We start from the raw sequence: 19,906 nt of genomic DNA on the forward strand, positions 1-19,906 counted from the left end.
GACATCAAGAACATAATACGAGCCCCAACGTATTACGGGAGGAGGGATCACGAATATAAGATTAGAGAGATTGACTGCAAGACTGACAGGTTTTAATGGTAATTTTTTCCAAGAACAATAAGAGACCAGAATGCTGTAATCGAAATCCCCCAGGATTCGAATCGACATAATAAGTATTAACCTACACGGTAGCGACTGTGCATAGTTATACTAGCATATTTATATATTTTTCTTGCAGGTTCCCCCCACCTTTCCCCATCCATTTGAAAAACCCAAACCCCCTCATCCCTTACCCTTTCCTCCTGGTGCTGCACCCCCTGCCACACACCTGTTTGGGGGCTCGCAGGGTACTGATGTGGATGTAGATGAAAGACAGTTTTCTAATCATAATGTATTCAAAATGTGTCAAATGATAAATTAACCTCTCCCACAAGTGTCTCTGAGGAACACGACATTTAACCTAGATCATCTGTTGAAACCAAGGTCGCTCTTAAATGGATTGTGGTGTGTAAGATTACGAAGTTACGAGGTACCGTATAATAGTTTCGTGAAACCAAAAACGTGTTCCCTATCCTCAGTTAACAGAAACCTCCCTATAAAAATATATATATATATATATATATATATATATATATATATATATATATATATATATATATATATATATAACTTAGCATTGGCGAAAAGGACGTTCCCTGTTCAGATCCGCTCAACTAGTTACCTGTATTGCGTGAGTAAATAACCTGGAAACACACTAAAATTATGCAGTAATGTACCATTAATCCTCGACTCCCTTCGAAAAGCATTTCATCCTTCGGTTAAACACCGGCACGTCTTACTTTTCTCCCACAAAAGGGAAGACTCTGCAGAAATGAACAGCGGTTTGAAAAGATCATTTTTAAGATGGGGAGACTTGAATACGATCACACCAATTGTCGATTTGAGACTTTTAATTCGACATTCCAAATTCAGCATACACATTTAAGATTCGTTTTGTCGATTCAACGAGACAGAATTAAAACAGTCCGAATATTAATTTACAATCCGTAGCTTAACAAAGTTAGAGTGGACATCTTTTTTTAACTCAAAGATTATTTTACACAGTATTCTTTACAAAAAGAGTATTTCGAAGAGCATATTTTTTAAGGGATAATTTTTAAGAACCTATCGTTTCATGAAGAGAGGCATGAACGGCGGAAAGAGGGGAGGAATGAAGATTTTAGGACCAGTGGAATAGTAAATAAGCTATAGGTGACTTATAAAGATGGACACGGCTGCTCCAGCCGCAAAGCATGAAGGTTCGCAGGATTGGAGGATAAATATGGAAGAGGAAGAAGATATGAGAAATAAAGTCATGCGACCATGTATAGAGAGACTACGAATTAAGGAAGAAAAGAGAAGAGAGTAAGGAGAAAAATCAACGGATAGGATTAAAGAGAAATGCTCTGAATTAAATATACAAAACAGATAGTGATTGAAGTGGAAGCAAAGTACAAAATTCGTTCAGTTTCTTTAGTTAATTCGATTTTTTGCTCTAGCCTGGGATCAAATAAAAGGTTATGCTTGAAGTTAAACTTCACCAGCACTCTTTTTAACTACGTACAAGTCTAGATGGCTGCACGGTAAAGTGCAGATGGTTGGTATACCTGCCACTAGATAGAGAAGTGTTTGCAATACTTAAAATGGTTTCGTTAAGTTTACAAAACAGTATGCAATGATTCGTTTGCTCGAATTGCTTGTTTTAAGACCAATCGAAAATCGAAATCAATTGAGTGAAACATATATCATTAATGAGTGAAAAAGGTGCTTTCATGTGTGCAACATTGCAAACAAGACCGAACGTCGTGTGACATCGAACGCAAGAAACCTTGGTCTCGGACCATCAGTCGGTAAAAGTTACCCCAATAGAAACGGTCTCTCCTGCCATGGAATCACGTTGTCGACCTTGTAAACAACATGATGTTTGCAGAAACATTATGCTAAGAAGTAGCAGATATTTTAGCTTACTGTTTTAGAGAATTCACCGGAAAAATATGAGGAAATCTTAAAATCTGAACCCACCTCTTATATTTACGCCAAAAACAGTCTCAATCTTGATGGTTATTTGTGATGATCTTTAAACATGATGACTTTTAGCATTGATTAGATTATTCTGAGTAAATTTAGCCTACTGAGAGAGTTGTTGATAGTTCAAGAAGGTATGTGGATGCCGGTGAGTAACCTCGTATTTTCGTCGATTGAATGAAAGAACGGTTGCGGAAGATATACCTGTATATCCACCTGTTGGAGCCGGAGAGTAAGTAACCAGGGAAACGGCACTTACCTTATTACTGGAAGATTCCTTTCGCTACAAAAGGCGCACCTTAGCTACCCCTTTTGTCGAAGTGTATCCTAGTAGGCATTCATAGAAACTGAGAACACTGGACTACGACTTGCACCAGCAGAAATATAAAATTTCTGTAAGAGGGTCGATTTGCAAGACTAATTTTTTTCGACCATGCCTCCTCTCAAATGGGAAATGATCTCCAGTTGTATTGGGGTCGTCCAGCGAAGATGTCCGCAAGATGGAGAGGGTATAGGGGTCCTTAAAACCGAGCGAAGTTGGACAAGGGGTATTAAGGGGACCAGTTGGTTGGATAATCTGAATGTTTAACGATTTTTTCTCTCACCACATAAATAAACCAATAAATAAATTATACAACTTTCTGAAACACGAAAAAGTGATATCTACGTATTGGATAGCCTTTTTTCCAATTAACTTTCCGTATGCATTTATATTACCACCGATTCATATAGTGAAAAGATTAAAATCGTAGGGTACTTCTTCTTTTCAAGAATATATGACAATATTCAACGCTGTGTAAATTTTACTGTGGGCTCATTACATAACACATTTAACTATAAAATAAATGATAAAGTTTTTAGCCGTGGTGAGTCTGCGTATTTTCCGTGTACACATGAGCTGTAGAAAACCAGAGAGGCGTCATTCGTTGCTTCGTTCTCTTTTAATACTTTTAATAGTTTTATTTGCTTTTAACTTTGATCTTGGGGAAGAAATTACCTTCCGGGGGAATAAAAAAACGAGACTTAGGCTAGTCCTGCCCTAAACAAATCACGGAAAAGGCACCGCACATTGGACTTTTCTTAAACTTCTAAGACCTTCGACTCCATCATTCACGTGTTCGCACGCCCATGGGAAAATGGTCTTCAAACCTTTCATCAACATATTTTTTATTGAAGTGGAAGAGAATTTTCCGCATTCCCTTCCCCCGTGGAATAATTTCATTTGCCGTCCACTCCTCAAGCAATGAGATGATTTAGGGCAGCGTAGCACTTTGACCGAGCCGAAGCACGGGAACGATCCACACCGCCGGCAGAGCGGGGTCATTCCGACCTCGCTGAAGCCCCGCGGGTCGCACTCACCTGTAGACGACGCGGCGCGAGGTCCGCAAGGGCCGCATCAGTAGATCGGCGCTCTGGTCCGCCACCAGGGTGCAGCATATGGCGCTCCCACTGCGGGGCAGGAGGCTGCCTGGGGATTGAGCGAAACGGCTGAGCGGATTGGTTGACGGTGGGAAATGGTCGCGCAGGGCCGGGAGTTTGGGGTAGAGGGATTGTCGGTGGGGGGGCGGGGTTGGAGGCGAGTGGGCGGTCGCGAGGAAAATTACAAGCCAGATAGCCCGAGAGCGGTCGACTAAAGAGCGAGGTGCAGCCAGACACAGCACTTGGCTATCGATTCGAAAGAGACGCATTGACCTAATCTAGGGTTTCGAGACATACCCTGGGTCATCGTGACCCCGAGTAGGGGGTAATCACCCCAGGGTTTCCACTGGGGTCACGTCGCAGAGGCCAGTGAGCAAACCTCGGCTCGAAAATTAAATTCAACCCTTTTATCGAATTCAGGTCAATGGTATTTTTTATCCCAAACGCACAACCGGTAGGAGAAAAAAACAAAAAATAGAGTAATAGGTTAATTTTTAAAGAAGAATATATTAATGATTTTATTTTCGGTTGCTCCTTTAAGTCTAAGTATTTTGTGCTGCCCGCAATTCATTATTATTAAATTCATGGCCGAAGTGGTCACTGTCACTGCTAATGATAAATTTGCACAAAACATAACTGTGTTTAATAACGGTCATTTTCCGGAACTTATTTGTATATTCGAGTTCCCTCAAAAGTTATTCACGATTGAGATGTGAGACTGGCGAGATATGACGTTATTAGTTATAAACAATAAATTTAACAGCCATAGAGTTACCACCAGCAGACGTTACTTCGTAGATACATCCCCGTGGTACCCTGCAAGCCACTGCTAGGATGTGTGGCGTGGGGCGAATACACACCAGGCATACAACACAATAAAATATCCCCCCGGCGCGGCTCCAAACAGTTATCCTGATCCATTATCGTTCGCGGGATAAACTATCAAAATCTATCAGTTCTGCACTTAATATCTCCAATACGATGTAATAATACTTAATATCTCCAATACCGCGGTACGATGGGGCTGATTACGCATTTTCAAAATAATTGCTGAAGAGACATCCTTCCAATGTATGCAAGAGATTTAACCTCTAATTTAACCTCCGCTTCGTGAGTGTTTCCTAACCTAGTTCCTCTAATAATCTTGATACGCCGCTCAGTTTATCATAACAAATCTAGCTCTTCTACGCTGCACGCGATCTAGTTCGGTAATCAGTCCAACTTCATGAGGATCCAATATACTGGCAGAATGTGTTAAATAAGGCTTAACTAGGGAAAAATAACATTGCTCTTTGATGCTGGCTATTTTTACTAAATTGAAGTAGTTTTTTTTACTATCCTATGGTCAATTTTAAAAGAGTACAAGAAGTTTTGCTCATTATGGTAACATCTGGTACAATTGCAGCAGTTGTATCCGATGATGCCTCAATGTAAGAAGCTAGTTGTATTATTCTTTTTTTAAATCCACCTCTGGAAATTAAAAAAAGTTTATCGTAATTTTGTGACAGTACAATGATTAAAAATAATGAATATGGGATCATAAAACCGTAAAAAATATTTATATCATCCCCATGAGTTTCCTTGTGCCCCTGACCCTTTTGCAATTACTCTGCAGAAATCCAAGGCATAAATAAATATATATGCACCCAAATGATCCCGATTTTGAATTCATGAGAATGTATCAAATGTAAAATAAATGCTATCAATTGTGTAGATTGTTTTTTTTATTGAAAATCACGAATTTTTTGCCTTTCCAAAATCGAAGTTTTGTATTTTGCCAATTTAAACGAGCATGTTTATGTTTTTAGAAATGGGGAAAATATAATACAATCTTCCGATTCGAGCGATATTTTTAGTGTAATATATACGGGGAATTTTGAAAGTGAGAGGTGGTTTATCCACATTTTAATTTCTATGCATTTATTTAAGGAAGAGCTTACTCTTCACAATCCGAATGAAGCATTGCATAGGCCTTGACTGGCAATTCTTTCAGGTGAAAACAAAATTTCCATGAAGCGTTGCGTGTTATGATGTTGACTTCCTTATGAACATTTCCTAGAACTCTGGTTCTACCTTCCTTTTAAATTGATTTTCTCCCCTTATGTTTCAACTTGAAACGGTAGCCGCTGACGCAATAAAAGAGTAAAATTAATGAAAATTGTACCATATATATCTATAATAAACACTCAGCAAACTTTATGAAATAAAATATTTTCACAAATAAACTATGCAAATAAAGAATAAATGATAATGCTTCATCAAGGGAGATTAATCATAAATCATTATTTATGCATCACTTTGGCATGCAAACCATCGATATAAATATCGATTTTGTGAAGAAAAAGCCAATACTGAAGCCAATTTTGAATCCTGAGAGTGGGGCATGAGATAATGGGAAAATTTATCGATTTCACTAACATTTCAAAATTAATGTAATTATTACGCTCCGAAGTAATTGTTTAAAATAGGCATCCCAACGTAATAAATTTAATAACTTCAGGATCTATAGAGTTGAAAAAATTTGCTGAAACCAGCAAAAATGTACTGTATTCAGCAATTTTGTCTCGATTCTTCTATCGCTATTAACAAGCCACGATCGCTAGATAAAATGGTTTTGAACCACACTTATCATTACCTGACTTATTTACGACAACGATAATATTAGTCAAAGCGTCGGTTAAAATTGATCGTTTGGAATGCGTCGCTTGCATGTTGACCAAATCTTTGAAATGCCTTTAGTAGTGCATTCATGTTAATTGTTCAGAAACAGTAGTGATTTTGCTCTGGAAAAATTTGTTACAAAGTGGAAGTTGTGGCAAAGGCATTGCTAAATATCTGCATTAAAAATCATCAGATTGAAAATGTCTAGATGGAATTACAAGATGACGGATTTGAAGTCTAAGATTGTGATGCTGCTTTTCTACATCTACATCTACTTAATACCCCGCAAGCCGCCGCAAGGGCAGGTGGGGTATTAGGACACCACCCGTTATTTAGAAAAGAAAAAAAAACGCATGCAAAAACCACAAATTCATACATCCACAAAAAAACATGCCAAACATTCATGCAAGAACATTGTCTTTTGTGTTGGGTTGTGCAATAAGTTGTGTAATAATTACCTCAGTGGTTCTTGTGTTTATTTAATTTGTTGAAATTGTGGTTTCTGTTTGTGAAATTCGGATTTTGTTTGTTTCGTGCATTATTTTGAGTAAGCGCTGGGATAGTGTGTGGTACTATTTGTACAGTCGACGAGGCATGATCCTACAGTTGTTCTGTCTAAGTTAAATATGATTTTAACGTGTGCCTTTGGAATTTTTTCTTAAGAAGCATGTGGTCAATAATTTCATTATTTTGTCAATATAAATTGGGCTAAGGATATTTATAGATACGTGTTAAGGATTACAGCAGTATTTATGCTTGGTTATGATGAGAATTGTAATTCAAATATCTCTCGAATTTTTGTTTTTTTCCTACCGATAAATAAATGGTAAAATACCATCAGGATTTTACGTATATTAATTTTTTCATTGTTTCAAAAATTTATTGCAATTCACTTTAATGCATTTTCACTACAATTGGGTCCCTAACTGAATTTCAGGCAAATAATGTACAGCCATTATTTTAATCTTCAAAATTTTTTGGGAAATTTGCCGAATGTCAGCAAGTTTTCTTTGCTTAAAATTACTAGATACTAGATTTGCTGAAATTTTGGTACAAATTTTGCTAAAAAATCCCGCTTTGTTTTAGAAAATTTGAGAACGATGTTACGTATTTTGCATAGTGCATCGTACTTAATTTTACCGTTGGAAAACTTAGCTGAGAACCGGAGTCAGCCTTTGTATCGCAGTAGGGTCACTCGCGGGTGCTCTTCAATCAACAAGGTTTTTCAACCAGCAGAGATAGGTAGTCTTCAGGAGTGTGGTCATTCTTTTTTCCTCTTTGTGTCTTTGCATCTGTGAGAGGGAGCCATGCATGAATCCACTCGCAAGGTAATCGGCCGTAAATTCGAGGTTTCTACCTTCAAACCGAGCCGGATCCACGTCAACTCAGAAACAGGCATGTGGTATGTTTTCCTGCTGGACAATTGACGCGTTGGATTTCCGGCCAGTTTATACGCCCACTTCCGGTGGTCTTCAACTCTTGAGCGTCGCCAGCCAGGGGTGCATGGGAAAACAAAAGGTTGGCGGACGGGCTGACAACATGTTCTATGGAAACCTTTCACTCAGATACGGATCGAGATGGCAAAGTAAGAAAAAAGGTTGAAGACGAAGCAAACATATCACCTACTGCTGTGGTAGACGTATTTGCGAGTCAATTGTTTTAATAAGCTCCGTTTCTCAAAGCTCCAAGGCACTTAAACGACTCCTCTTTATTTGACTATACAGAGTCTGCCAATGTGCAGGTGATGATGTGTCCAGTGTTGATGAAAAAAACCAAAAGTAGACTCCAGATGAAAATGAATGCCGCAGGGCTCATTTTTCAGGACTCACTTATTACCGATATCAGGAGTAAATGATATAGAATGCTCTTCCAGATAAATAAAAAAAGAAATATTCTACCCATGACTTTACGTAACCCTGAGGTAAACGCAGTTATTTTCCCTCACTTTGGTGATGTGAAGCGGTGTTGATGAAAAAACTGACAATAGACTCCAGTTGAAAATAAATGCCGCAGTGTGATTTGTGTGTGATTTGAAACAGTGAAATCATGCAAAAAACGGACTAAATACTTTGCGGAGAGAACAAGCTAGGCTGAGACTTTTAGAAAGGTTCAGAACAAACGAGTTTAAAAATGACACTAAAGTAATTATTATGGCCCCATACTACTTAGGTAGATCAGACCATAAAGATAAGATAAGGGAGATAGATTCCAGTACAGATAGATCAAAATACTCATTATTTCCCCGAACAATCGGAAATCATAACAGTAAGAAACCAAATTCCATACACCATAGAAATATTAAAGACATTTAATTTACAATTCAGGACAAGATTAAACGTTGCGCAGACTTATATTTGTAGGTGCATTCATGTGTTAGTTGATAGAATATTTATCTGCATGTGTGGGAGTTTTAAAGGTTTTTGCATGAATATATACGGTTGTGTGTGTGTAAATTGGCATGTCTTTGCCATTTTTACATACGGTTTTAGTTTTAATTACGACTGTTGGCCTAACATTCCCCGCCACACGCCCTTTACATGTAGATATACTAAAAAGTATTTACTTAAAGATCAAAGTTTAAAAATTGAGTCAAACACACCAATTAGTGAAAGATGCCTATAGAAATGTATGTAAGTATGTTCTCGTACATTTTTATACATGAGTTATCGTATATTCAAATGCATGTTTGGACTTCTATTTCTGCACGAATGTGCCAGTGCCTTAACACCCTAACCACACACCTTTGCGGCGGCTTGAGGATTTTGTAAATGAGAAAGGACTGATGGTATTGATTAATCGGCATTGGAGTCGTAAAATGCTTGCGACAAAGCTTAGCTCTGGAATAGGAAAGCGGTTTACTTTATTCATATTTATTTTCTTAATTGTGTCCGTTGTATGGTTGTACCGCGTGTGGCATTAAATTTCCGATGAGACGCTCGCCCAGAGTAACCTAAAAAAATCAAATAAAATTAAAAACTTCTTAAAGATCTAGTAGGATAACATGTTCTGGAGCACGTTAAGGAGACGTCCTCACTCTTTAAGTCGGAAGACTATTTTTTTGACAACATTTTTGAGATTTCAGCTCGAGATCTGTCTCTTAAAATCTTTCGATGAATGAAAAACAGAGTGGGCTGAGTATAAATAGAGAATGAAACACAGTATGAATAAAAACGTCCCTGCTCAAACAATTCTTTTCCATATCATGCACTCAGTGTACTGGTCGTATGACAATGCCATGGGTAGGCTTTCGACTGCATTTTCAAGTCCCCTGGCGGACAGACACATTAACCTTGCTCGCACTCTCTGTCAAACCCTCGCTTCCCATTGGACATAACGATCGGATTGCGTCGATTGAATTTGTTCGTGCGGTTGAGAGAATCTTAAAAAAATAATGTCGTTTGACTAATCTAAATATCGCCCAACCTTTCATATTGACTAAATATTTATTTGAATTAAAGTGGCAGAATAACATCTCCTATTCTTAATACTTGTTATATTTTGATGAATGGTGGCGTGGTTACCCAAAGATAACATGCGACAGCTGATTGAAGGTATTATGGTTCAATTCCAAGTGATAATCCCGTTTACCCTCAAGTAAACGCAAGGCAATTAATTTACTAGGAATAAGAACTTACCGAGCCACTGTAGATGGCACGGGGGAAAGCAATTGACAACCCTGCCATAAATCTCACCTCGCTGTAAGGTTTATTACCTTGCGAGAGCCATCTTCGCCTATCAAGCTCAACCTTCGGTTTATCACTGCCTTACGTTACGTTCATGAATTATCAAGCACCTTTAGAAACCATTTCAGACCTCAAAACTGAATGGAGTCTCAAATCTGAACATTAGTCTTTGAGGTAAGAGAATGAGCGTAGGTTGGAGGATTTTGAGATACACATAAGAGCATGGAGAAAAATTAAGAACGTAAGTTGGACAGAGAGGAAAAATAAACAGCGAAGTTGGAGAAGAGAGGAAGATTTTAAGTAAGACCCGAAGGAGGCATAAAAAGTAAGCGGAGAAAATATTTCGAGTTGGTAGAATGTTAAAAGTCTTATAGAAGAGGGAGTTTGTAAGCGGGGTTGAGGGAAGAAGAAAATAGGCATTCTGGTTAGGTACCAAGGTCAAAAGGGTATAAGAGAAACAAAAGTACACATTACAGGTTTGCCCATAATATTACCATCTTCGAAAGAAGTTCACGTAATAGGTCATGCATAATAATTGTCAGGAACTGTATAAACTGTAAATTTAATGGTGAGACTAATTATATTAAATAATATTTCCTTAAACCGTAATAGGTCTTTTACACCACTATGCAAGGAAATAGGGGGCCAATAGAGATTTGTGTGGTGATTTTCGGGGAAAGTTGATCCCTTGCCAGTGATCAGACAAACATTGAAAATATGGGAACGATCACATTAACATGGGGGTGTTTCCCGAATAGGTTTACAAGGAAATTAATCCTATTTGCTAGGGACCATATTCGGGAACTTACAAATACTCACACAGTCATTCTGATTACCTTAAAGTAATATATTATAATTTATTTAATCATAATTAGTCCAAGTCATTAATTATTTATTTAATAATGAGCAGTATCAATTTTAATTGATTCAATATTATCAGTATAAAAAGAGGCCGTAAGAAGCTCAATTTATCCTTTCCATTTGTTGGGTAGATTTTTTCAGAATTAGTCTACCGGCTTAGGGTGGGTTTTTGATGAACTCTGGCACTACAAACTACTATAATCCTAAGCCGCAACTAAAATGACCAAAATATTAGTAAACCTCATTTCATATGCGTTTATTCTTTAACCTTTAGTCCTAGGAACATATTCTGTATTACAATAACTCGTTATTTAGGCCTGAATACTTTCTGTTTCGCTTAACTTCATCAAAAATTTCTATTTTATTCCTCCCTGTACCTAACTTTCTCTGCATTTTACCTTCTCCAGCATCCCGTTGCCTCTCAGAATCTCCTATAACCATTTGCTTTTCTTCTTCGTCACCGCCTTTGAATTTCTCGAAACAGTATTCTCTCTTCCTCTACCATGTCTAGAAATTTATCGTTTGTTTTCCTTTCCGCCCATTTTATTTTTCCCATTCTCCCCACATCAAAATTTCATAAGCCTCAAATCTACGCTAATTTTCGTGCTGAAACGCTAAAGTTTATAATGTGATTAGGCGAAGAGAGGAAGTTACGGGGGGAAATCCGACAAAAGAAAGGAAAGTGAATGGGGGAAATATTAAAACGTTGGGGGATATTAAAAGCTGTAGTAGAGGAGATAACGTTGTGAAAGCATGTGAGGAGAGGAAGAAAGAAAATAGCCATTTCATATAGCAGAGCTTATGAAGGAAATAAGAAGGAAAGAATAATGAAAGAAAGACGAAGTTCTCAGGATATTTAGATAAAAATCATATTTGAAAACAATTCAAAAACCTTGAATGGATTATCAGACCTCAGATATATTCGGCAATACACCAACTACAGTATTCACCCCGAGGGTTGGTCAATTTGGTGAGGGTAGAGTTTCCTAATACCTAACCCAAAGGCGTGTGAAATTCAAACAGTAGGATAGAAAGGACAACCTGTTCCTTTCCCTGCGCCTCATGTAGTTTCTCTTGAAGATCCGTGAAAGTCACATACTCGTACGTATTGGTTGAAGTTGGGGGTGCACAGAGCCGTCATCCATGATTAAACTCGGTCCCTTCTGTCAATAGCCAAGCGCTCTACCGACTGAACTACCACGCCCATTCGTTCGTCAATAAACTTCCAGAATATGTATCAAATTATATATTTAATCAGAAAGTGGTGTTTGAAGTCCTTTGTTTTGCTGATCTCATCAAGTCTCAGTCCACACTTTGCACAATTCTCCATTTAATACACTTGGAGCCAATTTAATTTCGGGTATAAATCAAGATTTTCCAAGATATAAGGTGCTTTCAACAGAAAGAAAATTTTTTTAACATAAAAAAAAGTACTTAGAGCCTAAAATCTGGGGCGTGACCTTGTTTAGATGTGAAAGTTGGACCTTACGGAAAGAATTAAAGAAGAAACGAACTCATTTGAAATATGGTACTAATGGTGTGTGGTGAAATTCGAATGAACCGATAAGATTTCTGAAGAGGAAGTGTGAAAGAGAAGAGAAGTTAGCGGAAAGCCTTTGCGAACATAAGAACGCAGCATTTAGGTCATTTGTTGAGACGTCATGGACTCCTAAAGATAATACTTGAGAGACACTTCTGGATTTGTAAAGATCTAAGGGAATATCAAGACTGTAATTAATATATCAGATTATGAAATATGCGGGGTAGAGGAATTAAGAGGAGAGGAAAAGGAACGGCAGTGAAAAGGGAAGAATAGAGGACATCTATAAGCCAAAGTTCTGGCGAACAATCTTCGGATTGACCAACAGAGAGAGAGAGAGAGACCTGAGCAGCAGTTGCTCAGTCCTTCAGAATGGCACTCACCGTGGGTGGACGCGTCTGCTGATGGAGTGGCGGGTGGCGCGGAGGAGGGGTTGGACGCCAGGGCCACCACGCCGTGCTCCTCCGGCGAAGTAGGCGGCATGCCAAGTGGGACTACGGCGTCGATGCGCTGAAATGCAAAGAAAAGAACTAAAGAGAACTAAAGGGAATTTCGTCAAAATCCTTTTTGATTGGGGTCAAGGGTTTTGAAAGTTTGTGGTTCACAAATACTCATGCTTTCGAAATTTTCCGTTGAAAGTCTTCAGGTTCAAACTAGAGATTGAAAAAAATGCATTTTTAAGTGATATTGGTACTGAGATGAAATAAGTAAAATGGGCTGCCCTGGCACATTTTTCGCGACGGTTACTTGATGCATACGTCAAAAAGGTAAAAAATGGCATGGAAATAACTATGTGAACCCAAACGAAACTTTGAGTGAATTTCAAAGCAAGCAACTCGGGATGCGCTGAAAGGGCCATACTTTGTACGCAAAGTCCACCCTGAGGCAACTTTGTCATTTGTGTTCCTTGCTAATGCCTATTTATTGGGGCCAGATTGAGACGATTTCCTGCGCAGAGGAAAACCCACATTGACGGGCATTCTCCCTTCCACCGGAGGAAAAAAATCGACCCTGCCAGGATTCGAACCTGGAATCTTCTGATCCGTAGTCAGACGCGTTATCCGTTGCGCCACAGTGCCCTTATTAGCGAATTAAATATTCCTTTGATCGATATTGACCAGTAGGGTTGCGGAGACTGATAAGGCTTACTATCTATAACCATACTAACCTTTTACATATACAGCTGTTGGCAGGAAATTTTACTTAACTTTAAAGATTTATTGATTTTCCACGTATTTTGCTTTGATGATATGGCGGGTGCCAAACTGTGTCCATTTTATAAAATCCCTATTTGAATATTTGACCAATGCAGAAAACGCAGATCAAGGATTTTGGAAACTAGACGTTAATTTAAGCAACTGAGAGAATTAAGCATTTATGTGCGTGGATACGCCAAATAAATTGAGCAAAAAATAGACATTTTATGAACAGCAGTCAGGTATACTCGCTCGTAGGGTCAATATATTTTGCTGTTGCATGGTGCTGGTTGCCCGCTAAAGAGGGTTTCCGTCAGGCCACCGAATGTGTCGTCGTATCTTTTCTCGGTGTAGGTCTCTGGACCTGATCCGCTTCACCAAATTTTCATTTCACTTCCCAAACTTCCGCGTCCTTTTGATTTGCCTGGTATCAAATTTTGGGCAACCCAAATTTTAAGCTTAAACTTTCTTGTGCCCATGATTGCCATGGGAGAAATAATTCCGATGGTGTCCTATTACCTTCCTCAATTGTGTTTATAGTGTTTCAGCATGGCTTAAATGTTCATTTCACCGATGAACAGAGGCTGTGTTAAGTAAATTTCTTCTGGCTTCTACACTTTGACATATATCATATTTGCATGGGTGACCATTTTGAGAGTAGTCATTTTTGATTCCGCCAGACGTCATTAGAATACGGATTACACGCACCTCAGGACGGACACACACTACAACAGGTAGACATATCTACCTATTGGGGAAGTGTACCAGAATAAAGCGAGAGAGTAATAATGACAGTACAATAGAATAGCGTTTAGCTAAGATACTTATGCAGACAGGAGGTAGTTGATGGCAGGCGCCTTAAGTAAAGATGTTAGGTGAGTGAAAACTTCAATATGATGCGTAGTGTTATGTAGATCGGAAACGTGGTTGTTTAGACTAGTGCATATGCGTAGATTGGGTATGGGTGAAATTAAGAACGGACAAAATAAAGTGAAGGGAAAGAAAAGAGACGATGATGTCCTGGACATGGTAGGGTAAGCTAGACGCCTGTTGGGAGGAATCCGAAGAAGTTTGGGCAAATGGATGCAAGGTATACTGAGATACAATGGGATGCTGAAGTTGGTGATAAATGGGAGAATACTGGAAACGCGAAGAAGGTGAAGAAAATAACAAAAATTTTGGATGCAATTAAAGGAGGTAATAAAGTACGCTGAGCTAAAAATCGAGTAGTTTTAATATGGTGAATTTAATAAAAGAAACTCCTAATCCAAGGAATGATTTATATTGATGCAAGATCGTAGTTTCGACGCTGTAAGTCATGATCAGGTGACAACACATGTTCTTACATCCTTATATATGTCCCTGACATGGGGATTGCAGTGGGGGGGGGGGCTGGCGAGACACCAGGGATGAATTGTTGGGAGGAATAAAAGGAGGAAGCGGGAGAGGGGAGGGAGTGGGGGGGGGGCGTAGTGTCCTTAACGCTTTCGGAGCCTGGGGCAGGGCGACCGGTCCGCGAATGTCCTTGCGCTGTGAATTTAAGAGATCCCCCATGCTTTCCACTACCTGCCATTAAGGTTGGGGTTTGTAGAAGTGGGAAAGCTAATTGGCAAATCGTCGAAACCATGGTCGCGCATCAAAAGAAATCATTCTGAGGATTTACAGTTTCTTTTTATAAATTCACGATTGAATTTCACTCAGCGAAGCTTTAAACTGTCCATTTTACAAGTACTGTGTAGTATGGTGTTATTGAATATTTTGTGGCATGTTAGACAGCACTGAGTAGTCCTGAATTGCGTAGTGCTTGAGAGGCCATCAAAAAACTACCCTAAACCGATCAATTAGTACTGTGAGACTATCGTTATAACTTGAATCGTCCAAATTAAGAAACATAAGCCATATTCACAGGTGGAGAAATTCTTGTAAACGAGGAAGGACACCGAGAGGGCCCGGGTTCAAATCCTTGAGACAGCACGTATTTTTCATCTCTACCCTATTTGAGGTGCTTTGTGGAGAATACTTTGAGTGAATACGACGTCCGTCGGATGGGACGTTAAACTGAGGACCCTTTGGCGCCTTACGACAATTGTAGGCTAATGCCGACGTCGGGTTTTTCTCCACCCTTTCTTTCCCTCCATCCCTGACGGCGCAAATGACCTTAACTGTCGGTTGCCTCTAATAAAAACCACTACAACGAGGAAGGATCCGATAAAATATGGGAAACGACCCAAATCCGCTGGACACTCGTGATTGATATATATTGGTCAATTTTAATTCTTAAATTATAATCTCTAGTATATGTATTGCTTTTATGGAGTTCCAGAGTTATGGATATGAAATGCTTGTTAATTTTCCATGCGGTTTTATTATGTACTGTCAACCCCGGTTTCCAGGTGTATGCATCGTCTTTAAGACTATGTTGGATATCTGCTTTCATCAGCCTTAAATCGAGTCATCGAGATTAGAATTCTGAATGATGGGAGTAGAGGGTAGGAAGTTGGAGAGACAGAGCCTTGCAGAATTTTATGAGGATGCATTTCATAAATGTAAATCAATAAACGCCTTATTGTGCCCCAAAGTTGGCCACTCTTGACATTCTATGTAGGTGAGAAATTGAAAAAATAATCAGGAAAGAGGATCTGGAAATATCTATAAATGTCGTCTCTTTTATCTCACTGTCTTGAAAATTAAGTCTATAAGTTAATGCAGTGGGTATGTAATGAAATCGAGCGGAAATGTACTGTGTGTCTTTTGTTTATTTCTAATTCATGAAAAAATTGGCAAACAATGAGCTTGAATTTGATTCTGATGTTTATTTCAGTGTCTCAACTATGTTAGAAATGCGTTAAATGGTAGAAGGGACCATTTGGTTCCAATTCTGCTCAAATAAAGACCTCTATCCATCTATCTATCCATGTTTATCCTCAACCCAAAAGGTGTCCCACAATCTCGCAATTCCTTGTGAGACTGAATCAACCCCTCCAAATATTATAAATTTATGTATCTATTTCGATTTTTTCAGCTTTGTAAATATTCTTGGGTTCTAGTATTGGAAGATTTATATGCAATGAAAACCGAGTCTTCCGATTTTAACGCAATATATCAGACATAATTGATTTAATCGGCGTGAAAAAATGAGTTATCAATTATTAACTTGTCCTAAAAATTAAGATACCAGGTATATCGTCACATATAAATGTATTATGCATTGAAAATTACCATTTAATCGATTTATAACTTTATTTTTCAATTAATTCAATTGGAATCGGTATATACTGAAAACACCAGAATAACTTTCATTGAAATCACTGAATTTGTGACTTAAAAGATTCTCGTCGGTAGCTTAACCTAAAGATTTATACTTATCCTCCAATACATATCATATTTTCAATATTGTGGGGTCATATAGCAATCTTTAAACTATATGTAGCATAAAACTATCCTTTTTCTTAGATATGTCGGGATAATGAAATAATGGGGATTCTACTGCACCAATTGATAATAAGTTGTGACCTGAAAGGCTGTAATGTATTGGAACACGAAACGTGCTTATAGAAAAGATATGTCTGGAACCTTACAACAAGATTTACGGAGGGTTAGGTCTCCTGCCAAGGACCCTGAACTAAGAGATACAAGCACTCGATACTAAGAAACTACAATTTCTTATGCAATATTGAAGTGCAAGGCACAAGGTATTATAGGTTTTATTCAAGTACCCTTAGTGTTTGAATTTTCTCGACCTTTGAAGTAAATTCAAGCCAAAACACGGCTAATATACTCGTACATGGATTACAAAATACACTTACAACTAAATAATCATAGCAGAATTATCACTAAAGTGGCGATGGATGCATGTTGCGCTACCCTATTGTTACTTTTGCCTGCTAAAGCCTCTAATTTCTTCTACGTCTTTGGCTGGCAATGGAACTTTCTCATGAAGAACTCCACCCGACATTTGCCCTAGGACTGGGAACAGTCTTCGGAGTCAAATTCTTATGTATAGAACTGTTTTTGTCTGTATATTCCATTATATATTTTTTATTAACGAAATGGATATCGATTATGGATGTATTTGCGCAGTTCAACGTTTTACCGCTCATATGGACGCGTCGTTTCCATTTCTTTCGACGCCTCCGAGGGCCGACGTGTCCTGAAGGAAAGATACGCACCTGGCTCTAAGGAGGGAGTGGGGTCATCTAACCCACTTCAGCGGCACTCAGCACCCATGGGCGATAGAAATTGTGACATCACGGAAATCAGGCGGAGCGAATGGTGGATCAGGGTCGGGGCTGAGGGTGCAAAAAAATGGGGGCTCAGGGCGTCCGCCCTTCTTTTCCGGACTGCTCCGACACCCTCTCCCCCTCCTTTTCTGACCCCCCCCTCCCCCAACGGTCAACCCCCCACTGAACCCCCCCTCCCAAACATCCTCCCCACTTTCGCCTTTTCCCCCACGGGGGAGGGAAGAGGCAGAGGACACAGGGGGGGTGGGGTGGCGAGAGTGAGTGGGGTGTGGGGGACGGCACACGTGCCCTCGTAGGGCGGACGGGGGCATGGGCACTCTCACCTGGATGGCGCAGGCGCACTTGTCGGACCCCGCCGCCGACGACCCCGGCCCTCCGCCCCCGGCCTCCTCAGCCTCCGGTCCACCTCCCTCCCTCTTCACGATCGGTGATAGCATCATCATCTTCTGCTTCTTCCCCTCCCTTCGGTCCCTTTCTTCCTTCCCCTTTGCCCGGCCGTCCCAGCCTTCCCTCCCGGGGCCGCTCTCTCCGACAGGGGTCGCGGCGGGAGGGAAACCTACTCCTTCCGCGACGGTCGATCTGAAACGGGAGAGAGTGAGGAAAATAGGGAGAGGGAAGCTTCTCCTCTCCAAGAGGGGTCATTCTGTCGCCGAGCAGAGGCAATCCCCGTCCGTCGTGGGGGAGGGGGGGGATCGCGCGTGGAGGAAAGAGGAGGACTTGCTCATCCGCCTCAGCGACCGGAAATCTTTGACTTTTTGGGGGGGAAGACGACTTCTGGGTGGGGGGCTGTGGGTAGAGAGGGTGGTAGAAAGTGGATCGGAATCGTGTGGATTTCATCATTCTCAAATATTAAAAAATATTTACGTGGCTTTGATTTTCGATTTCGCGGGAACCTACTCATTGCCGATTCCATTTTTTTTACATGTATGCTCGTATAATCCTGTGACCCCTTGATTTCGTGAGATTTTATCGCCTTTCAAAATAATAATTATATTAATTATTAACGGTATAATCCCTTTCAATTGACAAAAATGAAATGGTAAGTGAAGTGAAAGCCAGAGGGGAATAGAATCACAATAGATGAACAGTTGTGTACAAAATAACTATAGTATAATCTAAGGATACATTTTTCTCAGAATAAGGATCTCCAATAAGGTTTTACGAGTACAAGAATTTGTAGATTCAATGAAATTATATCACTATACATGCAGAATTAGTATTCTCTTGACACTATAGAAGGTTAAATTATTAATTGTATTATCGAACGAGCTGTGCATTTGAGCATTGGGAATAATAAGTCAATTTTAATACATAATATTTAATTTATCTTGATTTTTGACCAGTTGTTCTTAAATGAAACACAAAATGAAATCATTATCGATTCCATTGCAGTTTCCTCCCTGTTGTATCTATGGCAACCAACTTTTTTAGAATTACGGATAAGCAGAAACACCAGGTGGCGTCTTCCGAGAATGACATTTTCACGGATATCTTCTCCCTTTTTTTCCGAGAAAGAGTAGAACCACATACTCCGTGGTAGTTTTCATGCTCCATGTGTAAGTTTATCCGGACGGTTTTTTTAAATCTGCCATGATTCCCTGCTTAATGGATAGGTTAATGTGACATTAAGATCTAATATAGGTATAGAGCAGGCGATTTATCTGACTTAAATGCGAGGGTAGGCTGAAATGTAATGCTTGTAGATCATAAACAAAATGACCTTCAGAAGCACTTCTGATAGCATGTGAAAATAGCTTTCCCCCTCAACATGCATGCGCAGGTTTGGGGTCGTTTCATTCATCCAGTGTATTTCGATAAGTGGAAGTATTGAGACGTGTTTTAGTGCTATGTCAACGCGAGTTAAACAGCGTGCTGTTATCGAATCTTTAACTGCTTAAAAAGTGACTCGTATTGAGATTTATCGTCGTTTAAAGGCTGTCTATGGTGACGATACTGTTGATAGGTCTATTGCAAATCGATGGGCAGTAAAATTTTGTGGTTGCGAGCCTGGAAGAGCCATAATTGTTGATGAAACACGCAACGGGCGCCCGATCACTGCCAGAGACGATAAAAATCTCAAACTAGTCGAAGATTTGATTCAAAATAGTGCGTGCACTCAACCTGTACATGTCTCAGACTGCTCAGGTGCGGGTGGGAAACGGGGAGTCAGGATGGGCAGTGTTAGGAAGGGGTGTAAGGCAGGGTTGCCCATTATCACCGTTGCTGTTCAACCTGTATGCA

General features: G+C 39.6%; 1 protein-coding gene and 1 non-coding gene across 2 annotated transcripts in view; both read right to left on the reverse strand.

Moving 5' to 3' along the window:
* LOC139698040 (proton channel OtopLc-like) overlaps window positions 1–18,108 on the reverse strand; it is a 65,702-nt gene extending 47,594 nt beyond the window's left edge. Inside the window, exons 1-3 of the mRNA XM_071596899.1 lie at window positions 17,989–18,108; window positions 12,612–12,738; window positions 3,424–3,532 (exon numbers count right to left, since the gene is read on the reverse strand). Of these exons, the coding sequence (XP_071453000.1) occupies window positions 3,424–3,532; window positions 12,612–12,738; window positions 17,989–18,108 (356 nt within the window). The remainder of the gene's footprint in view (window positions 1–3,423; window positions 3,533–12,611; window positions 12,739–17,988) is intronic.
* Window positions 13,235–13,307, reverse strand: TRNAR-ACG (transfer RNA arginine (anticodon ACG)). Its single transcript has one exon. It is a non-coding gene; the product is annotated as a tRNA-Arg (tRNA).
* Window positions 18,109–19,906: the final 1,798 nt, after the last annotated feature.

Source organism: Hetaerina americana, unplaced genomic scaffold (genome assembly GCF_022747635.1).
Source record: "Hetaerina americana unplaced genomic scaffold, ioHetAmer1.1.p SCAF_8, whole genome shotgun sequence".
Lineage (NCBI taxonomy): Eukaryota > Metazoa > Arthropoda > Insecta > Odonata > Calopterygidae > Hetaerina > Hetaerina americana.